Source organism: Phodopus roborovskii, unplaced genomic scaffold, assembly GCF_943737965.1.
Source record: "Phodopus roborovskii unplaced genomic scaffold, PHOROB, whole genome shotgun sequence".
NCBI lineage: Eukaryota > Metazoa > Chordata > Mammalia > Rodentia > Cricetidae > Phodopus > Phodopus roborovskii.
This window is the reverse complement of record NW_026126415.1, coordinates 526,221-553,537: the sequence shown is the minus strand read 5'-3', so window position 1 is coordinate 553,537 and position 27,317 is coordinate 526,221. Positions and strand designations below refer to the sequence as shown.

At 40.1% G+C, this 27,317-nt stretch overlaps 1 protein-coding gene across 1 annotated transcript in view; it reads left to right on the top strand.

Moving 5' to 3' along the window:
• Ddx4 (DEAD-box helicase 4) overlaps positions 1 to 27,317 on the top strand; it is a 48,315-nt gene that overhangs the window by 713 nt on the left and 20,285 nt on the right. Inside the window, exons 2-9 of the mRNA XM_051183067.1 lie at positions 4 to 90; positions 7,584 to 7,641; positions 11,528 to 11,605; positions 15,228 to 15,305; positions 17,130 to 17,180; positions 21,387 to 21,446; positions 26,097 to 26,198; positions 27,033 to 27,113. Of these exons, the coding sequence (XP_051039024.1) occupies positions 19 to 90; positions 7,584 to 7,641; positions 11,528 to 11,605; positions 15,228 to 15,305; positions 17,130 to 17,180; positions 21,387 to 21,446; positions 26,097 to 26,198; positions 27,033 to 27,113 (580 nt within the window). The 5' untranslated portion in view covers positions 4 to 18. The remainder of the gene's footprint in view (positions 1 to 3; positions 91 to 7,583; positions 7,642 to 11,527; positions 11,606 to 15,227; positions 15,306 to 17,129; positions 17,181 to 21,386; positions 21,447 to 26,096; positions 26,199 to 27,032; positions 27,114 to 27,317) is intronic.

Genomic DNA, 27,317 nt, shown 5'->3' with positions numbered 1-27,317 from the left:
AAGGAACCTGTAGCTACCATGGGAGATGAAGATTGGGAGGCAGAAATCCTCAAACCTCACGTGTCTTCCTACGTCCCCGTATTTGAGAAGGTAATAAGACCGTGTAGCAGAGTCATCAAATGTGGGTTTTTATCAGTTGGAAACCAAACTGGTGAGGAAGTTCTAAGTTATTCTAGCCTGTTTAGTATTTCTCGGCATGTGATCTTTATTAACTATTTTACGGGGAATGAGGAAGCTTCAAATTGAATAACGTCTATGTGGTGACTTGGTAATAACAAGCAAAAGCTGTAATTCTACCAACGTAATTCAGATCTCACTGCTTTAGGACTTACAGGTGAAACGTGAGCTTGGACAAATGTGCCTGGGAAGTCTTGACAGATGACTTGTATAGAAAAAAAAGAGTAATGATTTGATTGAAAAGTAAGGCACTCAACGAGAATATAGTAGTCTATAAAATGTTAGATTGTTTTTTTCTGAATGGCATTGGGGAGTTAAAATTGTAACTCAGAAGCAACTTTGGGTTTTAGTTTTATATATGTCCACATATATAATTAACTTACTATCATTATGACTGGAATGTACCTCATAAGATACTGTTTTTGGCCAGGCTCTGGTGGTGTGCACCTTAAATTCCAGCACTTTGTAGGCAGAAGCAGGCGAATCTCTGAGCTTGAGTCCAGCCTGTCCTGCAGAGTTAGTTCCAGGACAGCCAGGGTAGAGAAATCCTGTCTTGAAAAACCAAAACCCAATACAAAACATAAAAACCTTTTTTGCAGAAGTTCCCTCACATTCAGAAATTCCATTTTGTATGTATGTCAGTTCTAATTTTAAGTGATGCTTTTGTGGAAATACTTATTTTATACAAAAATAAAATATTAGTGTTTTGATTTAGTTGTGGTTGATTGATATATGAATTAAAATACCCTAAATAATCTGAATATATAATTCGTTTTGCAGCACTAGCACCTTTAGTGATTATATATATATATATATATATGTATGTTTTGTTTTGAGACAGGGTTTCTCTGTAGCCTTGGCTTCCCTAGAACTAGCTCTGTGGACCAGGTTGCGCTTGAACTCAGAGATCTGCTTGCCTCTGCCTTCCAAGTATCATAATTAAGGTGTGCCAACACTGACCAGCTTATTATTTGTTTGTTTAAAATAATTTGATTCTCTGTGCATTTGTGTTTTACCTGCATGTATGTCTGTGTGAGGGTGTTGGCCCCCAGAACTGAAGGCATGTATGTCTGTGTGAGGGTGTTGGCCCCCAGAACTGAAGTCATGTATGTCTGGGAGGGTGTTGGGCCCCCAGAACTGAAGGCATGTGTAAAAAGTACGGTTTTTCCACCCGCCGCCTGGTCTTGTCCTGCCGCCGCGCCAGCCCCAATTAACACACAAAGCCTCTGTATTTGATACAATGCTGTTGGCCAGGTGCTAGTTTCTTATTGGCTAGCTCTGTCTTAATTATTAACCAATTTCTATGTATTTCCACGTGGTCTTACCGAGAGCGGAGGAATGGCGGTTCTGTTCTCTCCAGGCTCTCCATCTTGACCCCTCCTTTCGACTTCCTCTTTCCTCCTTGTCTCCTAGTCCCTCCTGTCTTCCTTTCCTATTGGTCAACAGTGCTTTATTTATTAACCAGTATGAGAAACATATACAGAATGACATCTCCCATCATCTCCTCTTTTCTGTCTAAAATAAAAAGAAGGGTTTTAATCTTAGCATAGCAAAATATATAATACAACAGTTATCAAATAAGAATCACAGTTAACATTATTTAGCCCATTAACATTTATTATTATTAAGAAATTATTTTATTATCTATTTCATCTTTGTGAGTCTAAAGTCCTATATGTAACTTATCTTTCATCCTAAGGAAAACTATAAACATAATTATTTGTCTTCAACTCCATCAAAGACCACAGAAGGATAATGTATAAACTCTAGAAATGACAGAGACATCTTGCCTTTGTCAGTCACCTGAAGTTCTTTTATAATCTTCCATCTTCAGCCCATAGGCCATAGTGTGCCTGGCAGACTCCTCAGTAAAGCAGGAAACTTTAAACTGTCTTCTTGTATTGGCAGTTTGTCAGTCACTTTTCTCTGTGTCCTGCAGACTGTCTGGCAGACTCTTACATGAAGCAGGAACCCTACAGCAATGTCCATCTTGAATCAGCAGTCACTTTCCTGTGGGTCCTGCATGTCCATTTTATACAGCATAAAGTCAAACAGTCCAGACAAGAGCAGTATCCTGTCCAAATGGCTAGTCTTGCCATATTGGAGGCAAACTCCATAATGAGTTTCTTCAATGTCCATCTTCCTTTCTGACCCAGGTGGTGTTGCCAGGAGCAGTTGTGCCTCATTGTCAAGAAAACCCTAAACCATTTTAAATGCCATATTCTGTAGGTCTTTGAAGGTTTGTCTGTGTGAGGGTGTTGCCCCCCCACCCAGAACTGAAGTTAGACAGTTGTTACACCTCCTCCCATCCTTTCTTCTCCTTTAACCTCTAACTTTGGGGATTACAGGCATGGGCCATCAAATCTGGCAAGTTGTTAGATCTTCCAAATGTACTTTTTGGGAATCTCTGTACTTTAATATAACCATGTATCTTGACTTGGAGAATACTAAATTGGTAATTGTTATGATATAATATCATTGTATAGAGTCACTTTGTAGTAAGTTTCTTATTCTTGTCTTCAAACTTGATGCTTAGTGGTGGTTTTGCAATTAGTAACTTGGCTTACTTGATCTGAAGGAATGTGATATAACCCATGGCTTTGTTGACCTTCCTTGTTGAGGAAAAAGTGCAGATGCCAAAGATAAATAACATTCTTATGGAGGAAAATCTAAGGCTTTTTAATTAGAATGTTTAAAGACACATTTTGGGTGTTCCCAATGGGTTTTCATTCTATTTTGAATTTAATAGTGGTTTTAAAATAGTCTTATGCTAATATCATCTTAAACAGTACCTGTGATCAGATTTTTAATTACCATTCTTTGGGGTATACTAATATATGCTTATATACTTTGAAATATTAGGGCAATGTTCTGATAGCTATTAGAACTTCTCAAATCTAGATTTGTAAAAAAAAAAAAAAAAAAAAAAGTGCCACATAAGGATAGAATAAAAGATGTGAGATTAGAAAAAACTGGTTAGCAATATAGTCCAGAAATCACAATTGTTACACATTTGTTTCTTGTTGGCTTATTGGGATGAGTGTATTAGATATTTAGTTTGATATTTTTATTAATTTTAAGTAGTGATCATTTCTGTGTAAGACCTGTTTGTCTTTTGGGTATATTTTAGGATGAAATAGCTTCCTTAAATTGGAAATAAATTGAGTTACTCTCTATAATTGTAATGTTATTAAATAGTAGTAGCAATTAGTAATAGTTGATGAAATAAGAAAATAAATTTGTAGATGACATCTCAGAATTAACAGTCAGAATATAGGTAAACAGATATGTATTTATCCAAAGTTATTTTGTTGCTACATTGAGAGAATATTTATGGGTTAAATATTTTGAAATTTCTATATCAGTGTGTTTGGGTGGCTTAAGAGACAACCAGTGGTTTTTTGTTTTTTTTTTTTAAGTTGTTGTAAAAGCAAATGGATAACATGATCTGTGACTTATTCAATATATTTTTACTTAATCCTGTGTGCTATAAATAATGTTGAACATTATAAAATACTTTCTGTCAAAGGCATTGTATTTGAGGAGACAGAATAAGCACATTTGAGAAACAACTACATGGTACACAGAGCCTTAAAAATAGAGAGGTATTGCGGGAATGAGATGGGAGGATGGTTGGGGAACATGGAGGGAGGGAGGGAGAGGGGACTGGGATCGGTATGTAAGACAAGAAAAAAAAAAAAAAGGTGTGAGTCTGTTAGTTAGGTTTGGGTGGGTTTAGATCTAGTGGAGAGGGATGGCTTCCTGGAGGCCCTAACTTGGGAACCGAATTTCTGAAGGAGTCTCAACAGGACACCAGGGGAAAAGGTCTCAGAAGGGGACAAACAGCATGTTAGGACATTGGGAAGGGGGGAGTATTAGTTTCAGATAGCTGCTGTAACAAGTCTCTGTAAATGAGCAATAGGAAACAACAGAAGTCTGCTCTCTTACTGTCCTTGAAACTCCTTGAAACCAGGGGTTGGAGATCAAAGTATTTACAGGTCTGTCCTCTCTTTGGGTTCTAAGAAAGAATCTTTGTAGCTTCTAGCATCTGTTGCATATGTAGATAATTCTTGGCTTGTGGTTTGTGTCACCCGCCCAGCCCCTGCCACTTCTCTCCATGTGTATGTGTGTGTGCATGTGTGTTTTTATTTTACCTCTCTTAATGACAGCCGAGATAACAAATTAGGACTCAGATGAACATTCTGTATCAAATCCTAATTATGTTATTATGATCCTCTCTCACAGTATTTATTCCAAGGGTTATTAGCACATACAGGATGGGCACAGCCTAGCTTTAAGAAGCTGTTGGCAGTTGGTGGCTGCTAGGGGAGGGAGGGTCAGTGTTTTTCAGGCATGCGACCCTTGAGAGACTGACTAGTCATGTATATACTGGTGACACTTAAGTGAGTGGACTTGGGGCTTTGTAAAAGTCACATGAAGTTGGGAGGGGAAAATGGTGGTGGTGTGCTGACGAGAGGAATTGAGGGGGAGGGGATGGGAATTGGGTTTGGTCATACATTGTAGGCATGTATGCAATTGTCAAACCATAAAAACCACATAGGATTTCAGGGTTAGGACTTGATGTCTGTGGGTGTCCATTATGCAGCTTAGATCCACATGACTAAAGCTCAGTGAGTTAAGAGAGTGGTCCAAACTGCAGTCAGACAGCGAGGAAAAGGAAGAGAGGGGCTGAAAGTGATTAGGCCATACACTTGGGAGCACTGAGCGGGACGGGTTTGGGTAATGAAGGGAAGGGCTTAAGGATGATGGGCCAGTTTTATAACTGGAACTACTCAGTCGGTGGATTGCTGTTTCCTAAGAATGATGACTAGGTTTTATAACTCAGTTGGTGAATTGCCGTTGCCTAAAATGGAGCCTCTATGGAGGGTGACCAAGTTTGAGAAGGAAAAATTAGATGTCTGTTATTTCTATGTGAATGCCTTCTATGCCTATGTAGACTTAGACCCTTAAGGATGGCAGCCGAGAGATGGAGGCAGGAGAAGGGAGGGGGAGAGGGTGGAGGGAGGGGGAGAGGGAGGGGGAGAGGGTGGAGGGAGGGGGAGAGGGAGGGGGAGAGGGTGGAGAGCATGGAGAGAGGGAGGGAGAGGATGGGGGAGGGAGGGAGTGTATGTGATCCTTAGAAGAATTAGGCCCATACTTTAAAAACTTAATAATTATCTGTGTATTAGAGCTTCGGCAAAATCAGGTAGAGTAAGAATGTGATGGAGACCAGATGTGGAGTTGCACACTGTTGGGTCCCAACCCCTAAACCCTCAAAATGGCAGCGCTACTGACAGTGTCCAAAATGACAGTCTGGGCTCAGCTCAGGCTGGACTCTTGACAGTGAGGATGGATGGAGGAGCGTTAACATTCAGCATTCCCAGAAGCCTGTGAATGGGGTTTCTGCCTGCCAGAAGAGCCACCCTTGTCTCTGACAAATGGGCCATCTAGCTCCCTGTTAGCACATGGCTGCCACACATATCTAAGCCCCACGCTAACTTTATGGCTCTTTAGGTACCTAGTAGCAGAACCTGTGACTCATAGCAAAGCCACCCTCCCCGCTACCTTAAACTCTCCGGCTTCTCTCCTGTAACTGGCAAGGGTTTCCACCCTTGTTGCTACTCTGTATTCCCAAGAGGTAGTGTGGGAGCTCTGGACTCCCCAAATACCTCTGGGTATTTTCTCTCTACTGAGAGACAGGGAGAGGGAGGGAGGGAGAGGGGGGGAGGGAGGGAGGGGAGAGCGAGCACCACTTTTAGCAGTTTTATATTTGCAGTAACCTTCTTCCCCGACACGGAGTTGTCGGGTTGGGTGGTTTCACTGCATCCTGGCTTACACACTCCTGGGAAGCTGAGTCAGGAGGGTCACCAGCTCATAATCGACACATGCTGTAATATATAGATCTTTCTCAAGCGAAACACACATGCCAGAGGTAAAGGCCCTGTGAAATACTGCTGTACCTTTGGTAGAGATGCATGGTAGTGACTTTATGCATAGTTGCTTCTCCTATTAAAAAGCATTTTTGGGTTAGAGGTGAACGTAAAGTTGGGTTTCGAGAAGCTTGAAGGAAACCAGGGATACATGTGGTGGAGGCCGCAGCAGCAGAGATGTGTCCCAAGTGAGGCAGAGGAAGGTAATTGAAGCGAATTAGAAAGTTAAAAGGTTTCCTTTTAAACAAGGGAGACATCAAACTTAACACATGCGTGAATTAGTACAAAGGACATAGGGCATTTTTACCTACTGTAAACATGTACCTGTTTCACAACTTGCCTTGCAGTTTGTAAGTTAAATACACGTGAATATTAAATTCCTTAGCTTGAGGCATCATGTTGTAATAAAATGTTCAGTTTTTTAAATGCAGGAATGTGTCGTTACCGTTTGTTGGTTTAGACACATTAATCCAGTAAGTTTTTTGCTATTTGACTGTTAGCTTCCTGCCCATTGATAAGGCTGGTTGGATGATTGTTGTGGTATCTGGTAGCTATAAATTCAGGCTTTTTTATTACAGCAGTTTTCTAGGGCATTTCAGTGACACTGTTGTGTTTTTGCTCTTAATGACAACTTTGGAAAATATCTGGATGATTGCTGAGCTGTGTAACATTTTTGAAAGTCACCTTACTGTCTTTGAGAGAAAATTGAGAAGTGTTCTGAAGGTAGGCACCTTGGTGCTCTTTCCAACTTTGGCACTCACTTGCGGGAACTTAATCTGAAGGAAGACTGATTTCAATGCAGTCATTTGACTACAATAGTACCTAGACACTCTTACTGTTTACCATTGTTTTGCATGCAGTTATATAGTAGTGTCTTTCTTATCTGCTGTTGGCTTTTCATGATTTCAGTTACCAATAGGTAACTGTGGTGTAAAACTATTAGGTGGGAAATTTCAGAGTAAATAATTGGTGTTTTAAATTGCATGTCGTTCTGAGTAGCATGCTGGAACCTCCCACCATCTCCTTTTGTCTTGCCCATGCTGTGTGTGTACACTGTCTATCTGACGTTATGGGCTATGGCCATGGTCACTCGGGCAGGCCGCTTCAGTCTCCTGACATTGTCAGCGCTCACTGGCGGCTACTCCTACACTATGTTTATCATTCACCTCCCACAAGAGTGGTGTTGCTGTAATTGCTGTACTTTCTTACTGTGCCAAATTCATAACCTCTATCATAGTACATATGTATAAGAAAAGGTATCTCCTGTATTTTGTGTGTATGGAAGAGGGAGGAGAGGGAGGGAGGTGATGGAGAGAAAGACAGTATGAAAGAATGGAGCTATTACTCACGGTTTCAGGTACTGAGGGTCTTAGGATGAATTTCTCATGAAAAAGGAAGGAAACCTGTACTTTTCTACTTGTGAAATAGATGACACATTCTTATTTAGAGCTGAAAGCTTGGTTCTCTTTACTACAGGATAAACACTCTTCTGGGGCGAATGGAGACACTTTTAACAGGACTTCAGCTTCATCAGGTATGTGTGAGAGCAAGATGGCTTCTCTTTTCAGGGTAAGCATTTGGATAATACGTAAGGAGTTGACTCTGACAGACATAGAGGTTTTTTTTTTTTTTTTAATTTTCTAGTGGCTATTCATTCTAGTTTGGATATTTTGGATAGGGAAACATATCTAAAGGAGACATAGTGTTAGAGACCATATTATTTAATTTAGTGAGTTGCTGTAAAACTTTTCCCAACCTGAGGGTTGCATATTTGGTTTCAGATTTCTAAAGCATTGTCAGGTCTCCTGATACAACAGAGCAGGATATGGTGAGAAATTAAATCCTGGCAGTAGTCTTAGGCTTTGTTGAAACAGACTGAAATATGACTGCTGCTTTCCGGTGAAAGATTTTCGTCTTCACCATTAATATTTTTACTATTGTGGGCAGTGTGTGTGTGTGTGTGTGTGTGTGTGTGTGTGTGTGTGTGTGCGCGCCAGTGTGTATGCACAGTGTGTGTGCTGTGTGTGTGCGGCGTGCGGGGTGTGTGTGTGCAGTGTGTGTGCGCAGTGTGTGTGCTGTGGGCGGGTGCAGTATGTGTGCATGTGCTGTGCGTGTGTGGCGCGTGCGTGTGCTGTGTGGGGGTGTGCTGTGTGGGGTGCAGTGTGTGGCTGTGTGCGGGGCAGTGCGTGTGCGTGCGTGTGTGCGAGTGGTGTGCTGTGTGTGGAGTGTGTGCTGTGTGCGGGTGCAGTGCGTGTGCTGTGTGCGGGTGCAGTGCGTGTGCGTGCGTGTGCTGTGTGTGTGTGGAGTGTGTGCATTGTGGTGCAGTATGTGTGTGCTGTATGTGTGCGTGTGTGCTGTGCGTGTGTGTGCATGTGCTGTGCATGCATGCGTGTGTGCGTGCGTGTGCAGTGTGTGTGCGATGCAGTGTGCGAGTGGTGTAGTGTGCTGTGTGAGCTGTGTGAGTGGTGCAGTGTGTGTGTGTGTGTGTGTGCGCGCGCGCGCACGCGCATGTGTATGCTATGGCATGCGTATGCAGGTCAAAAGACAATGGTGTGGATGGCGTTGGTTATCCTTCTGCTTGTAGGTTTGAACCCTTAGGGCCTGGAACTCAAAGGATCAGGCCTGTACAGCAAGTTGCTGAATGATCTTGCCAGCCCTGATCTTTGCCATTAAAAGTTAGAAAAGATTGACTTATTGTTTATGTGTATGAGTGTTTTGCCAGCACATGTGTAGTGCACCATGGACATGCCTGGTGCTGAAGAGGCCAGAAGAAGGTGATAGATTCTCAGGGCACATGGATGCTGGGAACCAAACATGGCTCCTCTGCCCCAACTCAATGTTTAGTTTTTTATTTTTTTATCTCCACAATCATTAGTGTGCAGTAGGCTGGCACTCAGCACACTCACATTACTTTCATCTTTGCAAACTGAAACTCTGCTCCCATTAAATAATAGCTGCTACTCCTATCTCTAGCCCCTGGCAACCAGACTTCTGTTCTTGCAGTGAGTCCAAGTTGCTCTCCATGCATTTGAGTTACTGCTCATTTGAAGCCATACAGATGGCAAGGCTGAGGGGCATATTCAGTTTATAATTTCTCTCTGCTTTTAAAATTTAAGGATGAGGTCAAAGTGTTTTATTGTCAAGAAAGCTTTTGGCTTAAAGTGAAGGAACTTAGAATTGCCAAGGTTGTTTGTAGAAAGAGGGGATAAAGCAAATTTAATTCCTATGGCTGTTTAAAGTTCCAGGTAAATGTGTTTATTAAAGTTTGTAAACCTTTGCTATTGTCAAGGAGCACTTTTCGCAAACATTTAAATGTGTTGGTGTAATATGATCCGATTTTCAAAAGCATTTGGGGTTACTGGCTGCTGCAAGTAACAACATTTTCCTTCCTCCTCTATATGAATGCTGAGACCTTTTAAAAATAAAAAAGGCAGATGTGTAAAAGTATACTTCTTGATGTATAACCAGTATAAACCTGGTTCTTTGTGGTATCAACAAAGGGTAGTTTTAGTAAAGGAAGGAAATCGGCAGGCCTATATCTGTGAAAACATAATGCTATATTGTCATGGAATTTTAAAAAAGATCGAAATGACTACCAACTAAAAGCCATAGATATAGGATAAATGAAAGAAATCACATGAGAAATAATTGCTTCTCTGGATAACAAGTACCTTTTTCTGTACTTGTAGTTTTATAGTTTTCAATTAAAATAATTTTCAAAACAGTAATTTAGAATTCTAGTAACATTCATTGTGTTGGGGGCCATGCTGCAACACACGGTAGCTCAGGAGTCCTTTCTGTCCTTTAACCATGTGGGTTCTGGGACTTGAATCAGGTCGTCAGGCTTGCTGTAAGTGTCTTTACTGATCATTGTGTTGCTCCTGTTTTATGACTGAAAACACAGCCTTTAAGACCTAGGAAGTTTCTTCCTTTCTTTCTTTCTTTCTTTCTTTCTTTCTTTCTTTCTTTCTTTCTTTTTTTTTAATGTTTTCAGACAGGGTTTCTCTGTGTAGCTTTGTAGATCAAGCTGGCCTCAAACTCACAGAGATCCACCTGCCTCTGCCTCCTGAGTGCTAGGACTAAAGAAAGGTGTGTGCCATTACCACCTGGATGAAAGTTTATTTTCTTATTGCAGTATATTTTAGTCAAGTGAGTGTAAACTAAACTAATACCTAAATAATTCTTATCAACAATTTAAATAGAAATGAAGAAATTAAATTATCCAAAATCTTGGCCGCCAAGTTTTGACCTCACTGATAGTGACTGATTCTCTTTAGATCTCTCTATATATTCTGACACAATTGTACCAGATCCTATTTTTTATTTTATGAATGCATATTTACCTATTTTTATTGAGACATCGAATTTCTTTATCTGTCCTTGGTTTTATATATATATTTAATTCTGTTGATATTACAGCTGATCTGGTTGTTTTTCATTTTCCCAGCAATGGGATCATATTATTCTGTGTCTTACTTTTAATCAATGATAGTGACCTGGTTAGTTTTTCATGTTGACTTGATACATCCTAGACTTGCTTAGGGAGAGATGCTTAATTGGAGAATTTCCTCAATCAGAGTGGCCTGTGGATATGTCTGTGGGGCGTTTTGTTGATTGCTAATTGAAATGGTAGCTGCTATCAGCTCTAGGAGGTGAATGGGTCTCTAGAAGCTAGTAGAGCATAGGATATTCTTCTACTTACAACTCACTTTTCACTTAGGCTTTTTGTTACCACTTTTCTTGTACTAGAGACTCAGCCTAAGGCCTCATGAATCCTAAACAAGTATTCCAACACTGAGTTACACCTCCAGCCCTATTTTTAACATGCTGATTTAATTTTGTTTTGATAAAGTATTGCATAAGTTGCTAATACTGGCCTAGAACTTATAACAAAGATAGTCTGTGAATTTACTTTTCTGCCTCAGCCTCCCAGGTAGCTTGGCTCTGTCACTTTTCTTTTTAGCAAATAAAATCCCTCTGTTGTGTGTGTGGCACATTAAAAAACTTTAAATGTGTATGTTTAGATATATATTTTTATTTGTCTGTTACGAGCAGTTTTTCCTGCCGGTCTGGTCCCTCAGCCATGCCAGCCCCAAATAACACACAGAGACGCTGTATTAGATATAATTCTGTTGGCCTGTTACTAGCATTTCTTATTGGCTAGCTCTGTCTTGAATATTAACCCATTTCTATTAATCTAAGTGTTTCCACGTGGTCTTACCAGAGAGAGGGTCGGGAGTTGTGCTTTCTTGGTCCTACATGTTGAATCTCTACTTCCTGTCTCCTCCTCATCTCCTAGTCCCGCCTGTCTTGCTTTCCTATTGGCCAACAGTGCTTTATTCATTAATCAGTACAAAAAAACGTATTTACAGAATGAGATCCACATCATTTGTCTTTGTTTGAAATTTTACTTGCTTTAGAAATGGAAGATGGACCTTCTGGAAGAGATCATTTCATGAGAAGTGGATTTCCCTCTGGAAGAAATTTGGGAAATAGAGGTAAACATGGTCTTCTGTAATCTGAACTGCTGACTAATGACATAGGGGCTTTGACTGGCAGTTTAAGGCAAAGTTAAGTGTGCTGTAACTCAGTGGATGGTATGTTTTGTTGGTATAATAGGAGTTAAGTTTTATTTAATGTCAGTGGTATGTTGGGGGGAGGTGCAGAGAAACAAAAGACAGGCGTGCCCAGTTAGCTTTAAACACTATATAATCCATGCTGGCCTTAAACCCACACCAGCCATAAACTCTCCATGTGATATGGTACAGACGGTGTTTAAACTGGTGACCCTCCTTTCCACAGCCTGGTGCTAGCAGCCAGGCCTGTGCTAGCACACCAGCTGAAGCCTGTGTGCTTTAATGCTGTTTTACTTCCTTGGGATAGCTTGTCCACAGCTGCTGCTTAATCCCAGACTTCTGTTTCTAGGAACTGATGTGAGTGTTGTAAAATCTTTGGAGGGTAGAGTAAAAGGAACTCCTTGCGTGTTTTCCTAATGAAAAGCTGCATAGGAGATATTTCTGTTGGATTAACAGTGTCGAGTTTAAGGTGTTATTTTACTTATTTTGAGACTGGGTCTTTTGTAGCCCAAATTGGCTTTGAATTTGCTGTGTAGCTGAGACTAACCTTAAATTCCTATCTCCACCTCCAAAATGATGCAATTATAGGCATGTGTTACTATATCTAGCCAGGTTGGATTTTAAAATTGCATTTTTAGAGCTATCAATACTTGCCATGTGTGGTGGATCCTGTAATTCCAGCACTTGGCAGGCTGAGGCAGGAGGATTTTGAGTTTAAGGCTACCTTGGACTGCATGCAAAACCCTGTCTTAAAACAAAAAAATGAACAAACAAACAAACTAGAAACACTTGGGTTTATAATTAATAGAATTTATATTAAAGTAATTGAAAACATTTTGTAAAATGATTATAGTTCACTAACATATTATTAAAATTCCTTGTTAACTTTAACCTGCATGAGCCTTTTATCTTCCAAGGCATAGCATAGCTACAAGGATTATTTGGTAATTTTTAAACACCTAACACTCACCCTTAAATTTGTTGTCCTTTGTAAAACTTTGACTTTTTCAGTTGCTATCATAATTAAGGAATTTCATTTGATATCTGGAAAACCTTATTTTTTATTTATATACAAATACAAATTTGAATTTTATATTTGAGTATATTCTTTCTACCACTTGCTAACATAATCTGTTTTTCAAGTATTAATGCACATTCTGTTTTTAAATGTCTACATATTGTTACATTGTTGATTTGGATCATGTAATTGATTTTTTTTTTCATTTAAAAGACATACTTTTACTTTGTACCTTACCTACCATGGACTTGCTGTGTAAACCAGACTGGCTTTGAACTTCAGTGATCTTGCCTCTGCCTCAAAGTGTAGGCTTATGTTTATGTCCCACCACACCCAGCTAGATCACGTATGTAATTTGGTGATCTAAGAGACTAAAGTGCTTGTTTTTCTAGCTCCTACTAACAGTAGAAGTAGTTAATATCTCAGTATTATATTTAGGAGATAATTGTTACATAGCTTGTGTGAGTAGATGCGTTCAGGGATCTTCTTCTTTTTTTAGTAGTGGGATTAAAGGCATGGTGCTGTGCCTGACCTCAGGAGAACTTTTCAGGGAGAAAATGACCAATGTAACAGACTTTGTCACAAGTTATTTTCACATGTTTTAGGTTGAAATACATGATTTTTTTAAACTTGGAACTCTATGAGCTAGTGTAGTGCTGAACGTCTGTGGCTCCAGCAGTAAGAAGCTTAGCAGTGTGTGGGTTCAATACCAGAGCTGCACAGTGAGACCAGTCTCAAACAAAATCCAAATCCTTATTGGTTGAATGCCAATAACTTTAAAAATCATCTTTGTAATCTGTGAACTCAGGCGTTCACAGACTCATGAGTAAAAGATCTTTTCCTAGCATTTTATGAGTTTCATCTAGGCAGTGTTATTTGAACCTGTATAGTGCAATGTGTGTTGATGTGCTTTTGATTTGATTTTTAGAATGAAAATGTAATGTACTGAATAGCTTTTCATGCCCCTCAAATGATGGGACATACACTACATACACTCCTTAAGATATGATGAAAATATTCTGTTGTTGGCACATGTCATTAACTCATGCTTTGAGGAGTTTTGAAAATTTCCTTTAACATTTCCAAATATGAATACTGTACAGATAAGTAAGATAGTTTATAGGGATCACAGAGAATGTCATTTAGAATACAGTGTATGCTGATTGGGATGTCTCTGTTGTTCCTTTGTGTTCCAGGCAGAGAGGGTGGTAACATGAGGGTGTGCGTGCGTGCGTGCATGCGTGCGTGCGTGCGTGCATGCGTGTGTGTGTGTGTGTGTGTGTGTGTGTGTGAATGAGAATAAAGGTATGCTGTATGAAATTCTGTTAAGAATTTGTGAAAATATTGTAAACAATAACCAACTATGCTCCTTGCCATGGTATCTCTGACCTTAAGATTTTCTTTTTATGAGATGAGATTTTTGGCAGTGTTGTCCAGGTTGGTCCCAAACTCCTGGGCTCAAGGGAGTCTCCTGCCTCAGGTACAGATGTGCCCTATCACGCTAGCTGGTTTTTAGTGGTGGAGGAACACATGGGATATTCCTGAGAAGAGAATAGCCTGCTGTTGGGAGCATGTTTAGAGTATAAAAGGTCACAGAGGAATTGCCTTCTGAAGGATGGAAACTTCAATAAGAAAAATAGGAAATCGGGAATACCGTGCCAAAAGGAGTAACATATAGAAAGGAACAAAATACTAGATGTCCAGTGTGAAAATGTCCATTTGCTTAATGGGTCTGGTGCCTAAGCTCAGTCCTCCAGTTCTAGGGTGGGAAGAGAAGATAAACTGAAAGGTTATCTTCTGACCTTTCACATATGTGTCACGACATGTGTAAGACTACACTCACACATACACAGAAACAACAAAAAAGCTAGATGTGGTGTCCACACCCTTAACCCCAGCACAGAGAAGCAGAAGAGGCAGACCTCCGAGTTTGGGGCTAGCTTGGTTTATCTCATAATTCATGGCCAGCCAGGACCACATTGTCAGACTGTGTCAGAAAGAGAACAGAAATAGGATTCTAGCAGGGTGGCTCAGCCCAAGGTGCTCTCTGCTAAGCTTGATAACCTGAGATGGGGTCTCAGAACCCACGTGGTGGAAGGTGAGATGCCATCCTTTGACCTTCAAATGCACGCTCACACAGAAAATAACAGTGTGAAAAATGTCTCTGAAGTGTGAACTTTGGAAGTGATATTAGAAAAAAAATGATAAAAATTAGAACATAGTACAAAATTTTCAATAGTGAGGGTTACCATGTGGGTTGGATGTAATGTCTTGGTGTACTGAGGTGAGGAAGATTCAGTATATAGAAAATCATGAAGTGAATCCCTCATTAAAGGGAAAAGAATGAGTACATTTTACCTCTAGTACATTTGTGACTTTCACTTTGGAATCACTATGTGAGAATTAAAAAATACTTGCAAATATATTATTTTAAGTCTCCTTTCTATTTTCTTACTATCTCTGAGTTCATCTCTATTTTTAATGACCCAATTTTGCATGTTAAGTTTAACTATAAGCTTTTTTCAGATATTGGCGAGTCTGGTAAAAGAGAGAACACACCCACAGCGGGAGGCTTTGGAAGAGGAAAGGGTTTTGGAAACAGAGGTAATTTATTCTTGCAGTATTTTACAACCAAAATTTTAGTTGACTCCAAGGTTTGCATTTTTACTTTTTAGAAAATAAAACACAGAAAGTATGTGCCATGCTAGAAATGATGAGAATAACAAAATGTTCATTTAGGTGTAATAAATGTGTAGTATAAAAGCAGCAGTTTATTCTGCTTTGGGTATACACAGTGTTCTATTTGTCTTTAAAAAGATTTATTACTACTGTGTGTATGGATGCACATGACATGTACTACAGTACATGTGTGGAGGACAAAAGACAACTTGGAGGCATCGGCGCTCTCCTGCCGTGTGGGCTCCGGGGCTTGAACTCAGGTCAGCAGGCTGCTGCAACAAGCACTGTTATCCTTTTCTCCACCTTGCCCTCTCCGCTTGCTTTAGTACCACTGGCTCACTCTACACACGAGCTTCAGTTCTTTCCCTCTGGTACTTCGATGGAAGTAGTTCCCATGGAGATTTCCCTTATTCCTCAGTAGGAAAGGATAGGGGAACACGTGTGCTCCTCTGTAGCGGAGCACAGGAAGACCAGCGATACTCAGGTGAGAGAACTTTCCAGAAACTCTACCCCCACTCTTCTTGGCACAGGGATGAGAGGAATAAGCAGCAGTTGAGGGTGGTAGAAGAGAGTCATTTTCTAGAGCACCTTCGTACATTGCAGTATTTAAGTGACAGTAATAATTTAAAACTTAGTGTTTTGTAGAAATAATGTGTTTTAGGGATTATGTCTACATTTTGAAAAGAAGTACCTGCTAAAGAATTTTTTTATTCTTTGGGTACATGCTTTTATATGTGAATTATGTATTAAATTTCCAGGGCATTTTATTACTGGGAGGACCCTTAATTTTGGTATAGTATATTTGAGATATTATAAAATGTACCGAAATGTTTTGTAAGCTTAGAATAGATCTGATGATCCGATAAAGGCAGGGATTGTAGAATACTTTGAATTAGTCTCATCCTGTCTCTGTGTACATAGTAATATATAGCTTATCTCATTTTGAAGGGTCTTCATAATTAGTTGTCCCTGAAAGACTTCTAAAGCAGGTTTTATGTGTATATGCATGTTCTGTGTGTTTCTGTACTCATGCCATGGAGGCTAGAAGTGGGCATCAGACCTCTTCCTGCTGGAGTTACAGGCATTTATGAGCCCCTGATGGAGTGCTAGATCCAAACCCTGCCTACCCACCCTTATGACAGAACATCAGCACTCTTAACTGCTGAGCCATCTCCAGTACTGAAAACAGTTCCCTCTCCCTCCCACCCTCCCTTGCTCCCCGCAGATCTCCCCCATCCCATCCCCCATCCACTTCCAAGGGAGGGTGAGGCCTTCCATGAGGGATCATCAAAGTCAAGTCATTTGGAGTAGGGACTAGGCCCTCCCTCCTGTCTCTAGATTAAGGCAGTATCCCTCCATGGGGAATGTGCTCCCAAAGTCCTTTTGTGCACCAGGGATACATCCTGGTTCCACTGTCTGAGGTCCCTTAGACTGCCCAGGCCTTCTAACTGAGACCCATGTTCAGGGGATCTGAGTCAGTCCCATGCTGGTTTCCCAGCTATCAGTCCGGTCAGCTGTCTCTGTGTGCTTCTCCAGCCTGGTCTTGGTCCCTTTTCATATCGCTCCTCCCTCTCTGCAACTGGATTCCAGGAGTTTGGCTCAGTGTTTAGCTGTGGGTGTCTGCTTCTGCTTCCATCAGCTACTGGATGTGGGCTATATGGCTCTGAAAAACTTTTTTTTTTTTTTTAAACTGTAGAGGTAAAAGAAATTCTTTCAGAAATTTAAAGTTTCCTTTTATATTTTGTATAGGTTTTTTAAATAACAAATTTGAAGAAGGTGATAGCTCTGGTTTCTGGAAAGGTAAGTTGTGTTTTTTTGTGGAAACTTAAAAATTTTAATGTTGAAAACAAGATAGAGAGGTTCAGATTGGTAATTTTACTCATGGCAAGTGCTAAGTTATATTACGCTCAGTTTCATGAAGCAGCTATAAGGGCTTTAGGCCAGGGTGTAGATAAAGAATTCAGGCATCTTTAATTTGGTACTTTGCCACCTGCCTTAGTTATACCTATAAAGCCCAGTCACTGAAAATTGTTATTTCTGTACAATAAGGTGTAGGTGGTAGAAAAAGTGAATCAAGAATTAGAAGTCCACTGTGTGATCAATGTAGTTGCCACCAAGCCTGTGACCTGAGTTCAGTCTCCAGGACCACGTGGTGGAGGGAGGGTAACTGAGAACGTTGTCCTCTGTCTCCCAAGTGTGCCTGTGCATGCACACTCCCCACATACTACACACAATACGTAATTTAACAGAGTGATTCACCTTTAATCACAGCACTTGGGAGGCAGGCAGAGGCAGGTGGGTCTACACAGTGACTTCCAGGACCCCTCCTTTCAAAATAAAAACATACATTTCCTCCTTCCCCATGTAAATACGTACTGGAGCTGTTTAAACTCAAGTAAGTCTAAGAGGAAGATGGCTAAAGTGTGGATCTCTGTTGGAAGTACAGCCATGCCTAAGGCACTGACACCCTGGGGAAATAGAATGTGGGAGTCAGTGAAGCTTCCTCGAGTCTGGTAGGCAAGGTTTGTGTGGGGTCTTGTGTATGAAAAGCATCTCTGGTGACTCTGACGTGCTTTTTGTTTGAACTGCGGATGCATGGGATCTTCATGCCATTGGGTTCCAGAGTGTAACTCACTTCTCAACCCTCATTACCTGCTAGTTGAGTGATACTAAAAGTATTCATTCTGAGTCTGTGTTTATTTCTCAGTAGACTGTAGGCTGTCCATTATATGGGCTATTTAGGCTGTTAGTAAAAGAACAAAGCACAATACTAACATATTCTGTGGTAAATAATAAATGCAATTTCTTCAAGGTTTGACCTTGGGATGGAGCATAGTGGTAGTTTGTATGTACAAGACCCTGGTGCTATCCCCTGCGTTGGAGGAAGAAGAATGGGCATAGGGGAAGGCTTGTTTTATTGTATAATTTGATTTGCAAAGTCAAAACCAAGACTAGACAAAAGCACTAAACCGCTTTAAAATTTGAGACTGGGTAATTGTTGCTTTTGTAGCCCAGGCTGGCATTAAACTTGTGGCAACCTCTTGCCAGGCTTCCTGGACGCAGTGCTGGGACTTGAGATATGAGCTGCCGTACCTCGTTTAAGATTGGATGGTAGTGTATTAAATAAGACGGTTTCTTCCAACCATTGCTTTTAACCCTGTCCCATTCAAAAGAAAACATAGAATTAATGTTCATGCAGGGAAAAAATCACTTAAAATTTCTCTACTTTTGAGTACTTCTGTTTTAATGTAATGTTTAACCTATGTACTAGCTGTGTTAGCTGTGTTTTCTCATTACTGCGACGAGCACTTAAGAAGGGACTTTGTTTGAAGAAGTCCGGAGCCTAGGGTCCTAGTGTAGCGGTGCTAGTTGAGATGACTGCTTTTACTGGCACACAGGAGGAAGCTGGGGGGGGGGGTGCTGGGGATGCCCAGCCCGTCTTCTTACTCAGCACAAGGGACTGATAGCCGCCTGCACTTGCAGGGTGGATCTTCATCTCTTAATCCCTTGTGGAAACATCCTCACAGACATGCCAGAGCTGTGGTTCATGTCTATCTGCTCACAACATTTCTACTTTTCCCAACTTGGTTCTTTATGGCAATGGTAGGTCAAATAACAGCAGAGCATGCGTCAAGTTTTCATTATGCTGAAGAGGGCTTTTCTACAAAATGGCTTTTGCTTTTGTCTATTTCTGATTTCATTCTTAGTTCATTCCAGAAAAGAAAAATGACACATACTGATCAAATTCTTTCAGTCTCACAGTTTTGGGTGGATGCAGGCATGGGTTTAGGTTTACCATAGCACCTTTTGCTTGTGACACATGTAGTGTTTGTGACTCTTTGCCCAGTTTGTTATAATGTAATGATAAGGACCAGAGATTTTGGAGTTGGATGCCCAAATTTTGATCATCCTCCTGGTGTTGTCTAAAAAATGGTATTTAACTTAAAAAAAAACAAACAACCCTTTTTCTGTTTATAAGATGAGGATTATAACCATTGGACATGTTTTTTGTGAGGGTTAAAATTAATCCAGCAAAATAAAACTGGGTGTGATGGCATGTACCTCTAGTCCTAGCTCTGGGGACAGTAAGATGGGAATATCAGGCTAGGCATGGTGACTCATCCCTGTAATTCAGCATTTAGGAAGAAGAGGTAGGTGGGTATCTGTTTGTTCAAGGTCAGCCTGGTCCACATAGAGTGTTCCAGGACAGTTAGGGCTATAAAGAGAAACCCCATTTTAAAAACCACTACATAGCAAAATAATACAAAAAGGTAGGAATATTACTCACGCCCAATAGGTTAAGATTAACCTTGCAAAAGTAGTGAGACTCTATTTCCAGCAGAGAGAAAGGAGAACAGAAAAGATGGAATGCATTAATGAATTATCCAGGTGCATAAGTTATACATGACATCATTTTTATACCATGCAAGTAATAGGTCGCAACTATTTAATTTTCATTTGTGTGTGACTTTATCTTCGATATCCACAAAGGTTACTTTTTATTTTAAACTTACTCATATTCATAAATGGTTAGATTCACAAGAAGTTAGAAAAGTAGTATAGAATTGGTTTTTATCCAAGTTCTCCTAATGCCATTATTCTATTTTACTTCTTAAAGTGACCAAAATAAATACAGGTTTGTTTTAGGGGAATAATAGAAAAAGATAATATAAGACCCTCGTCTCTTTGCTGTATCCTAAAGTGATCTATAGGGTGTTTTACTCCAAGGCAAGTGTGTTAGGTCTCACCTCATCATCTCAGTCAGTCTTCTCTCTAAAAGTCCTTTCTTTCCCAATTATTTATTAAATCTTCTTTTTGAGAAAGTTGTGCTCCATAATTCTTTAAGAAAATATCCTTGCTGGGCAGTGGTGGTGCATGCCTTTAATCTTAGCACTTGGGAGGCAGAGGCAGATGGAGCTCTGTGAGTTCAAGGCCAGCCTGGTTTAAAAATCGAGTTCCAGGCACACAGAAACCTCCATCTTGAAACACTAACGTGTGTGCACTCTGTGTGTGTGTGTGTGTGTGTGTGTGTGTGTGTGTGTGTGTGTGTATGTGTGTATGCACGCGCACATGCACACACACACACACACACAGGCATTTGAGCTCAAATAGTCATGTAAAGATCTTGAGCTAGGTGTCAGGATCATGTTTTAAAAATATCAACACAACATATTAACAGATGGGTACCTTTTAGATCTGTAAGCTGTTTGAGCACTTGCCACCAGTGCCGTTTGTTTAAAGTCCTTGAACGCTGGACATTAATGACATGTAGAAGATACCTTGACACTATCTCTGCATTCCCCAAATATGCCTTTGCTAGAACTTGAAGAGCTTAGAGTTATATTAATAAAATAAAATGTTTGAAGTTTGAAAAACTGCTCATTCCCTGCCACTCTGCACTTGGAGATAAATTCTGAGAATGGAACTTGAGAATTTATTTTCATGCAGTTCACTTGGGTGTCCTTGAGTGTTGATTGATCCTCATAACACTCTTCCGAGAAGTTCTGAAAGTGTGCTTGTACTGTCATTAAAGCAGAAAAGCCATTGAGTATTGAGTTACTTAATTAGGAAAATATGGGGAAAAGTTTGCACAGATTTAAGAAAGTACCACTCTCTAGCATTAGTAAGAATGGTAATTATAGAAAAAGAAATGGCATTTTAAGTAGAACATTCATGGGTCTCTAGTAGCCTATGAATTGCTTTTCAGAGCCATTTGATTACTTCTGTAAGTTTTTCTTTTTGTCTTTTCTGTCTAGTATAACAACAAGCAAACATTTGGGTACTTAGTCATATACTTAACATTAAAAATTAACATACATAGATAGTCTATATAGGGAATTTACTCTGAGCAACTCTGAGCTTTACCTTTCTAGGGAAATTATTATAAGAATCACAGTGTTTATATTTCAGCTTGAAAAATATTCCTTTTAAGTTACATTCTGTTCTTTAGCTCTTTTGCCATTAAAGTTACCTAGATGCTATTGACATGTTACATTTCTATTCAAGAGTCTAATAATGACTGTGAAGACAATCAAACTCGGAGCAGAGGGTTTTCCAAGAGAGGCGGTAAGGACTATGCTTTGAACAGTTTGTATGTAAGACAAAACTAACTTTAAAAGGCTGAGAACTTTTAAGAAAACGATGTTGGTATATGCTTCCTTCTCCTAATATTTGAGCAGCTATTTGTAGGTCTATCTCTTTACTCTAATGTCATTAGATATTTGGTTTTTCCCCCCTTAGGACCTCAAGAATGTGCCATAATTTACAAAAGAGGGATTTTTAGTGTCTTGATCAGTCACAGTTTAGATGAGCTGAGAATGTATTTGCTTCTGAAAAAGGTCATTAGACATTTGGGAGAGGCAAGCTTCATGTTATATTTCTGTTTGGAACCATGGATGCTTAAATCATAAACTATATGCTTTCTCAGCATGTATTGAAATGAAATGCAGATTAATCATTTAGTAAGACCAGAAGAAACTCAGAAAATGTTTTAGAATTATGTCAGTTTCTGATTAAAGTACAATAAAATAAAAAATGAAAGTACTGCAAAAGCAGGAATCAGCAATGGGAGTCTAACCTTTGTGGTTTAAAACTGATTTTCTCAGTTTGTGGCTAGTCTAGAAGGGAAATGTGAACTGTTTATTACAACATAAAATAGACAGTAACGTGTGAGATCCAGCTAGTTTGTTTTGTGGGAAGATAGAGAGACAAGCTCCTTACTGAAGACAACTCAGTAGAAAGAAGATACTAGGTACAGACACAACAGCCTGTGCGATGGAGTACACAACAACAAAGCCAAATAAAAGGCAAGTAGAACGGCCTCTCTATGATTCCACAACAGGGTTAAACATGCCACTTACATGCATGTGCACAGATGGCAATACAGTACACAACAACAAAGCCAAATAAAAGACAAGTAGAACGGCCTCTCTATGATTCCACAACAGGGTTAAACATGCCACTTACATGCATGTGCACAGATGGCAATACAGTACACAACAACAAAGCCAAATAAAAGGCAAGTAGAACGGCCTCTCTATGATTCCACAACAGGGTTAAACATGCCACTTACATGCATGTGCACAGATGGCAATACAGTACACAACAACAAAGCCAAATAAAAGACAAGTAGAACGGCCTCTCTATGATTCCACAACAGGGTTAAACATGCCACTTACATGCATGTGCACAGATGGCAATACAAGTGCAGGGAAATGTAAGACAGTAAAGGTGTTGTTAGTTGGGTCAGTGAGGGGGAGAGATGGTTAAGGAGAGAAACAAAGCAAAAGAAACTCTTAGTCTTAAGATGGCTGGCAGGTCCATAGTCTTCAACTGTTTCAAATCTAGATACAGATTCTAATGTCTGTCCAGAGTATGATTTTATTTTATTTTTTTATTTTACATATCAAACCCAGTTCCCTCTCCCTCCTCCCCTCCCACCCTCTTTCTCTCTCCTGCCCTCTCATGCCCCCTGACCACCCTCCCCTCCCATCTTCCCCCACTCCACATGAAAAGTGATGCCTTCCAGGAGGGGGTCATCTAAATCTGTCAAGTCACTGGAGTAGGGACTAGGCCCTCCCTCCTGTCTCTAGGCTAAGGGAGTTTCCCTCCATGGGGAATGTGTTCCCAAAGTCCATTTGTGCACCAGGGATACATCCTGGTTCCACTGTCCAAGGTCCCTTAGACTGCCCAGGCCTTCTAACTGAGACCCATATTCATGGGATCTGAATCAGTCCAGTGCTGGCTTCCCAGCTATCAGTCTCGGGGCCCATTAGCTCCTCCTTGTTCAGGTCAGCTCTGTGTGTTTCTGTAGCCTGGTCTTGTCCTCTGCATCAGGATTCCAGTTCTGCTCAGTGTTTAGCTGTGGGTGTTTGCTTCTGTTTCTGTCAGCTACTAGATGAGGGCTCTATGATGGATAAGTTAGTCATCAATATCATTATCAGGGAAGGGCATTTAAGGTAGCCTTTCCACTGTTGCTCAAATAGTTAGTTGGGGTCATCCTTGTAGGTCTCTGGACATTTCTCTAGAGTCAGTTTTCGCTTTAAACCTATAATGGCTCCCTCTTTTATGGTCTCTCTCTCTCTCTCTCTCTCTCTCTCTCTCTCTCTCTCTCTCTCTCTCTCTCTCTCTCTCTCTCTCTCTCTCTCTCACACACACACACACACACACACACACACACATATCTATTCCTCCCCTGACTCAATCTGCCTAGTCCTACGTGCTTTCCTCTTCTCCCCTTCCCTTTCTCCTAGTTCCCTCTCTACTCATTGTCATTCCCCCCCCCACACTCCCAATATGCTCAGGAGAGCTTGCTGTGAGGGACCTTGCATGAATCTCTTAGAATCCTCCTTGTATCCTAGTCTCTCTGGCAGGGTGTATTATAGGCTGGTGAGCCTTTGCTCTATGTCTAAAATCCATATATGAGTGAGTACATATCATGTACTCTTTTTGTGACTAGGTTACCTCATTCAGGATGGTTTCTTCAAGTTCCATCCATTTGCCTGCGAATTTGAAGATTCCATTTTTCTTTTCCCATGGAGTAGTACTCCATTGTGTAAATTGCCACATCTTCTTTATCCATTCTTCAGTTGAGGGGCATCTAGGTTGCTTCCAGGTTCTTGCTATTACAAATAATGCTGCTATGAACATAGTTGAACAGATGTCTTTGTTGCATGGATGTGGGCCATTTGTGTATATGCCTAAGAGTGGGATTGCTGGGTCCTGTGGTAAACTGATTTCCATTTTCCTGAGGAACCGCCATACTGATCTCCAAAATGGCTGTACGAGTTTGCACTCCCACCAGCAGTGGAGGAGTGTTCCCCTGTCTCCACATCCTCCCCAGCATGAGTAGTCTTTGGTGTTTCTAATTTTAGCCATTCTGGCAGGAGTAAGATGGTGTCTCAGAGTTGTTTTGATTTGCATTTCCCTAATAGCTAAGGATGTTGAACACTTTCTTAAGTGTCTTTCAGCGTTTTTGATTTCCTCTATTGAGATTTCCCCATTCAGTTCTGTACCCTTTTTTTTTTTTTTTTTTTTTTTTTTTGATAGGGTTATTTGGTGTTTTGGTGACTAGTTTGAGTTCTTTGTGTATTTTGGAGATCAGCCCTCTGTCAGAGGGGTTGGTGTGGGGTTGGTGAAGATCTTTTCCCAGTCTGTGGGCTGCCGTTTGGTCTTGTCCATTGTGTCCTTTGCTTCATAGAAGCCTCTCAGTTTGAGGAGGTCCCATTTATTAACTGTCAATCTCAGTGTCTGTGCTACTAGGGTTATGTTCAGGAAGCGGTCTCCTGTACCAATTTGTTCAAGGGTACCTTCCACTTTCTCTTCCAAGAGGTTCAGTGTGGCTGGATTTATGTTGAGGTCCTTGATCCATTTGGACTTGAGTTTTGTGCATGGCGACAGACATGGGTCTATCTGCAGTCTTCTACACACCATCATCCAGTTGTGCCAGCACCATTTGTTGAAGATGCTTTTCTCCTCCCATTGCATACTTTTAGCTGTTTTGTCGAAAAATCAGGTGTTCGTAGGTGTGTGGGTTAATGTCAGGATTTTCCATTCAATTTCATTGGTCTACCTATTTTTGTGCCAGTACCAGGTGGTTTTCAGGACTATAGCTCTGTAGTAGAGCTTAAAGTCAGGGATGGTGATGCCTCCTGAAGTTCCTTTATTGTACAGGGTTGTTTTGGCTATCCTGGGTCTTTTGTTTTTCCATTTAAAGTTGATTATTATCCTTTGAAGGTCAGTGAAGAATTGTGCTGGGATTTTAATGGGAATTGCATTGAATCTGTAGATTGCTTTTGGCAAGATTGCCATTTTTACTATGTTTATCCTACCTATCCAAGAGCATGGGAGATCTTTCCATATTCTGGTATCTTCTTTAATTTCTTTCTTTAAAAAGACACAAAGCACCCTTTACAATAGCCACAAACAACATAATGTATCTTGGGGTAATGCTTACCAAACAAGTGAAAGACCTATGTAGAAAGAACTTTGTGTCTTTAAAGAAAGAAACCAAAGTATTTTTTAAATGAAAAGTGAGAAAGTTGCTAGGCTTCTTAAAATGTAAAGAATCACAAATAATTTAGAATTATTAAGTGGTTATAACTGTTAACATGCAGATTATTGACAGATTAAGCAGTGTGTCATTTTGGATGTACTGAGGATAAAACATACTTTGAATTAGCTCACTTATTTTACTTTATTTTTGGTTTTCGAGACAGGGTTTCTCTGTAGCTTTGAAGCCTGGCCTGGAACTCACTCTATAGACCAGGCTGGCCTCAAACTCACAGACATCCGCCTGCCTCTGCGCCCCCCCCCCCCCAGTGCTGGGATTAAAGGTGTGTGCCACCACTGCCTGGTTATTATTTTTCTATAGAGGACAAATAAGAACTTGGATTTATTTAATTCTATAAGAGATTGTAAAAATTCTGCTAGTGATGTGCAATTGTGGCAACTTGGCATTCTATTCAAGCAACATGTTTCTTTTACTCATTTTGATTCTTTAAACAATGCCCTTTTTTTTTTTCCTGGTCATAGAAATGTCTATATTGGTAAAGCAGGACATTTATAGGTCAATTGTGACTTTTGAAAATTTAACACTGTTGATTCCTTAAATGTTCACTAGAGCTGTTTAAATAATACAAAGGTTAAATTCAGTTACTGTCCCCAAGATTTCTCTGTTGTTATCTTGTGCTGTTCTTTGTGTGTGTTTTAATACAGGCTATCAAGATGGGAATGACTCAGAAGCTCCAGGGCCATTCAGAAGAGGTGGAAGAGGTAGTTTCCGAGGTTGCCGTGGAGGATTTGGTCTAGGAAGACCAAGTTAGTAGTGGATGATTGCATACGATGTGCTTCGTTGTTAAGAAGGAAATGATTTAAAGAACTCTATTGCACAAAGTTGCCATGAGGATTATATGGCAGTCACAAATTAATCACCCATATCATGGATCATTATTTTCAGAAACATAGTTAACTAAATATTAAATTGGAACACATGTTTCAGAAGTTTGTGTTACCAAGTCTTTATAAAGCATTGTGTTTTGGTCTCTCCTTCATAACATTCTTTCACCAATATATTACTTTAAATTCTTACAGACATCATTTTCTAGAAAATAGTGCTTTCAGAAGTCACTGTAGGAATGCATGTGTCTCTTAATAGATAACAGATTAATAATTTGGAAGCTAATGACATTGGTAAACTTCTAATACTCATTAAACAGATGTATAAAACTGAACAAATTGCCCTATAAAAAGGTGAAGGCCTCTGAAGTGTCTGCATAGGGCGGCAGCTCTGATAGCATTAGACTTACAATGATGGAGGCAGGGGCTATTTTTGTGATCAAGTAGTGGAATGATATGTGCTTTCTAGGCACAATTAAATTACTATGGGGGGGTGGAGAGAGGCCTTTGTTTAGGTATAATATTGACCCTAACTTATTTATAAAATATTAATATTTGAGGAAGTTATTTATAGTTGAAGTATGTAATTTGTAGGGAAATTATTTCTGTGACACCTAGGAAAATATGCATTGTGATTCTGCTATACTATTTTACACATCTATTAGCTAATAATACCATAGCTTGGGTTTATTTGCTAAATGATTGTAAAACTTTATTAAAAGTAGCATAATCAAATTCTGTTTCTTTCAAATAAAGATAGTGAATATGACCAAGATCAGGGGACACAGCGTGGTGGTGGCCTTTTTGGTTCTAGAAAACCAGCAGCTAGTGATGCAGGTGAGAAATGACACTTCCTTCCTGTATGCTTTGAACAAGAGGGCTGAAGCACGCTGTGGCGAGCTGACAGTTTCCCACAAATCTTCACTGTATAGGCAAAAGCACACGGTTAGTTTTGCCTCCCTTAGAAAATCGGTACACTGAATTTCTTTCCTTTGTTGACTGACAGTATGAGATGTGAGTAAATACTTTTAATTGGAAGAA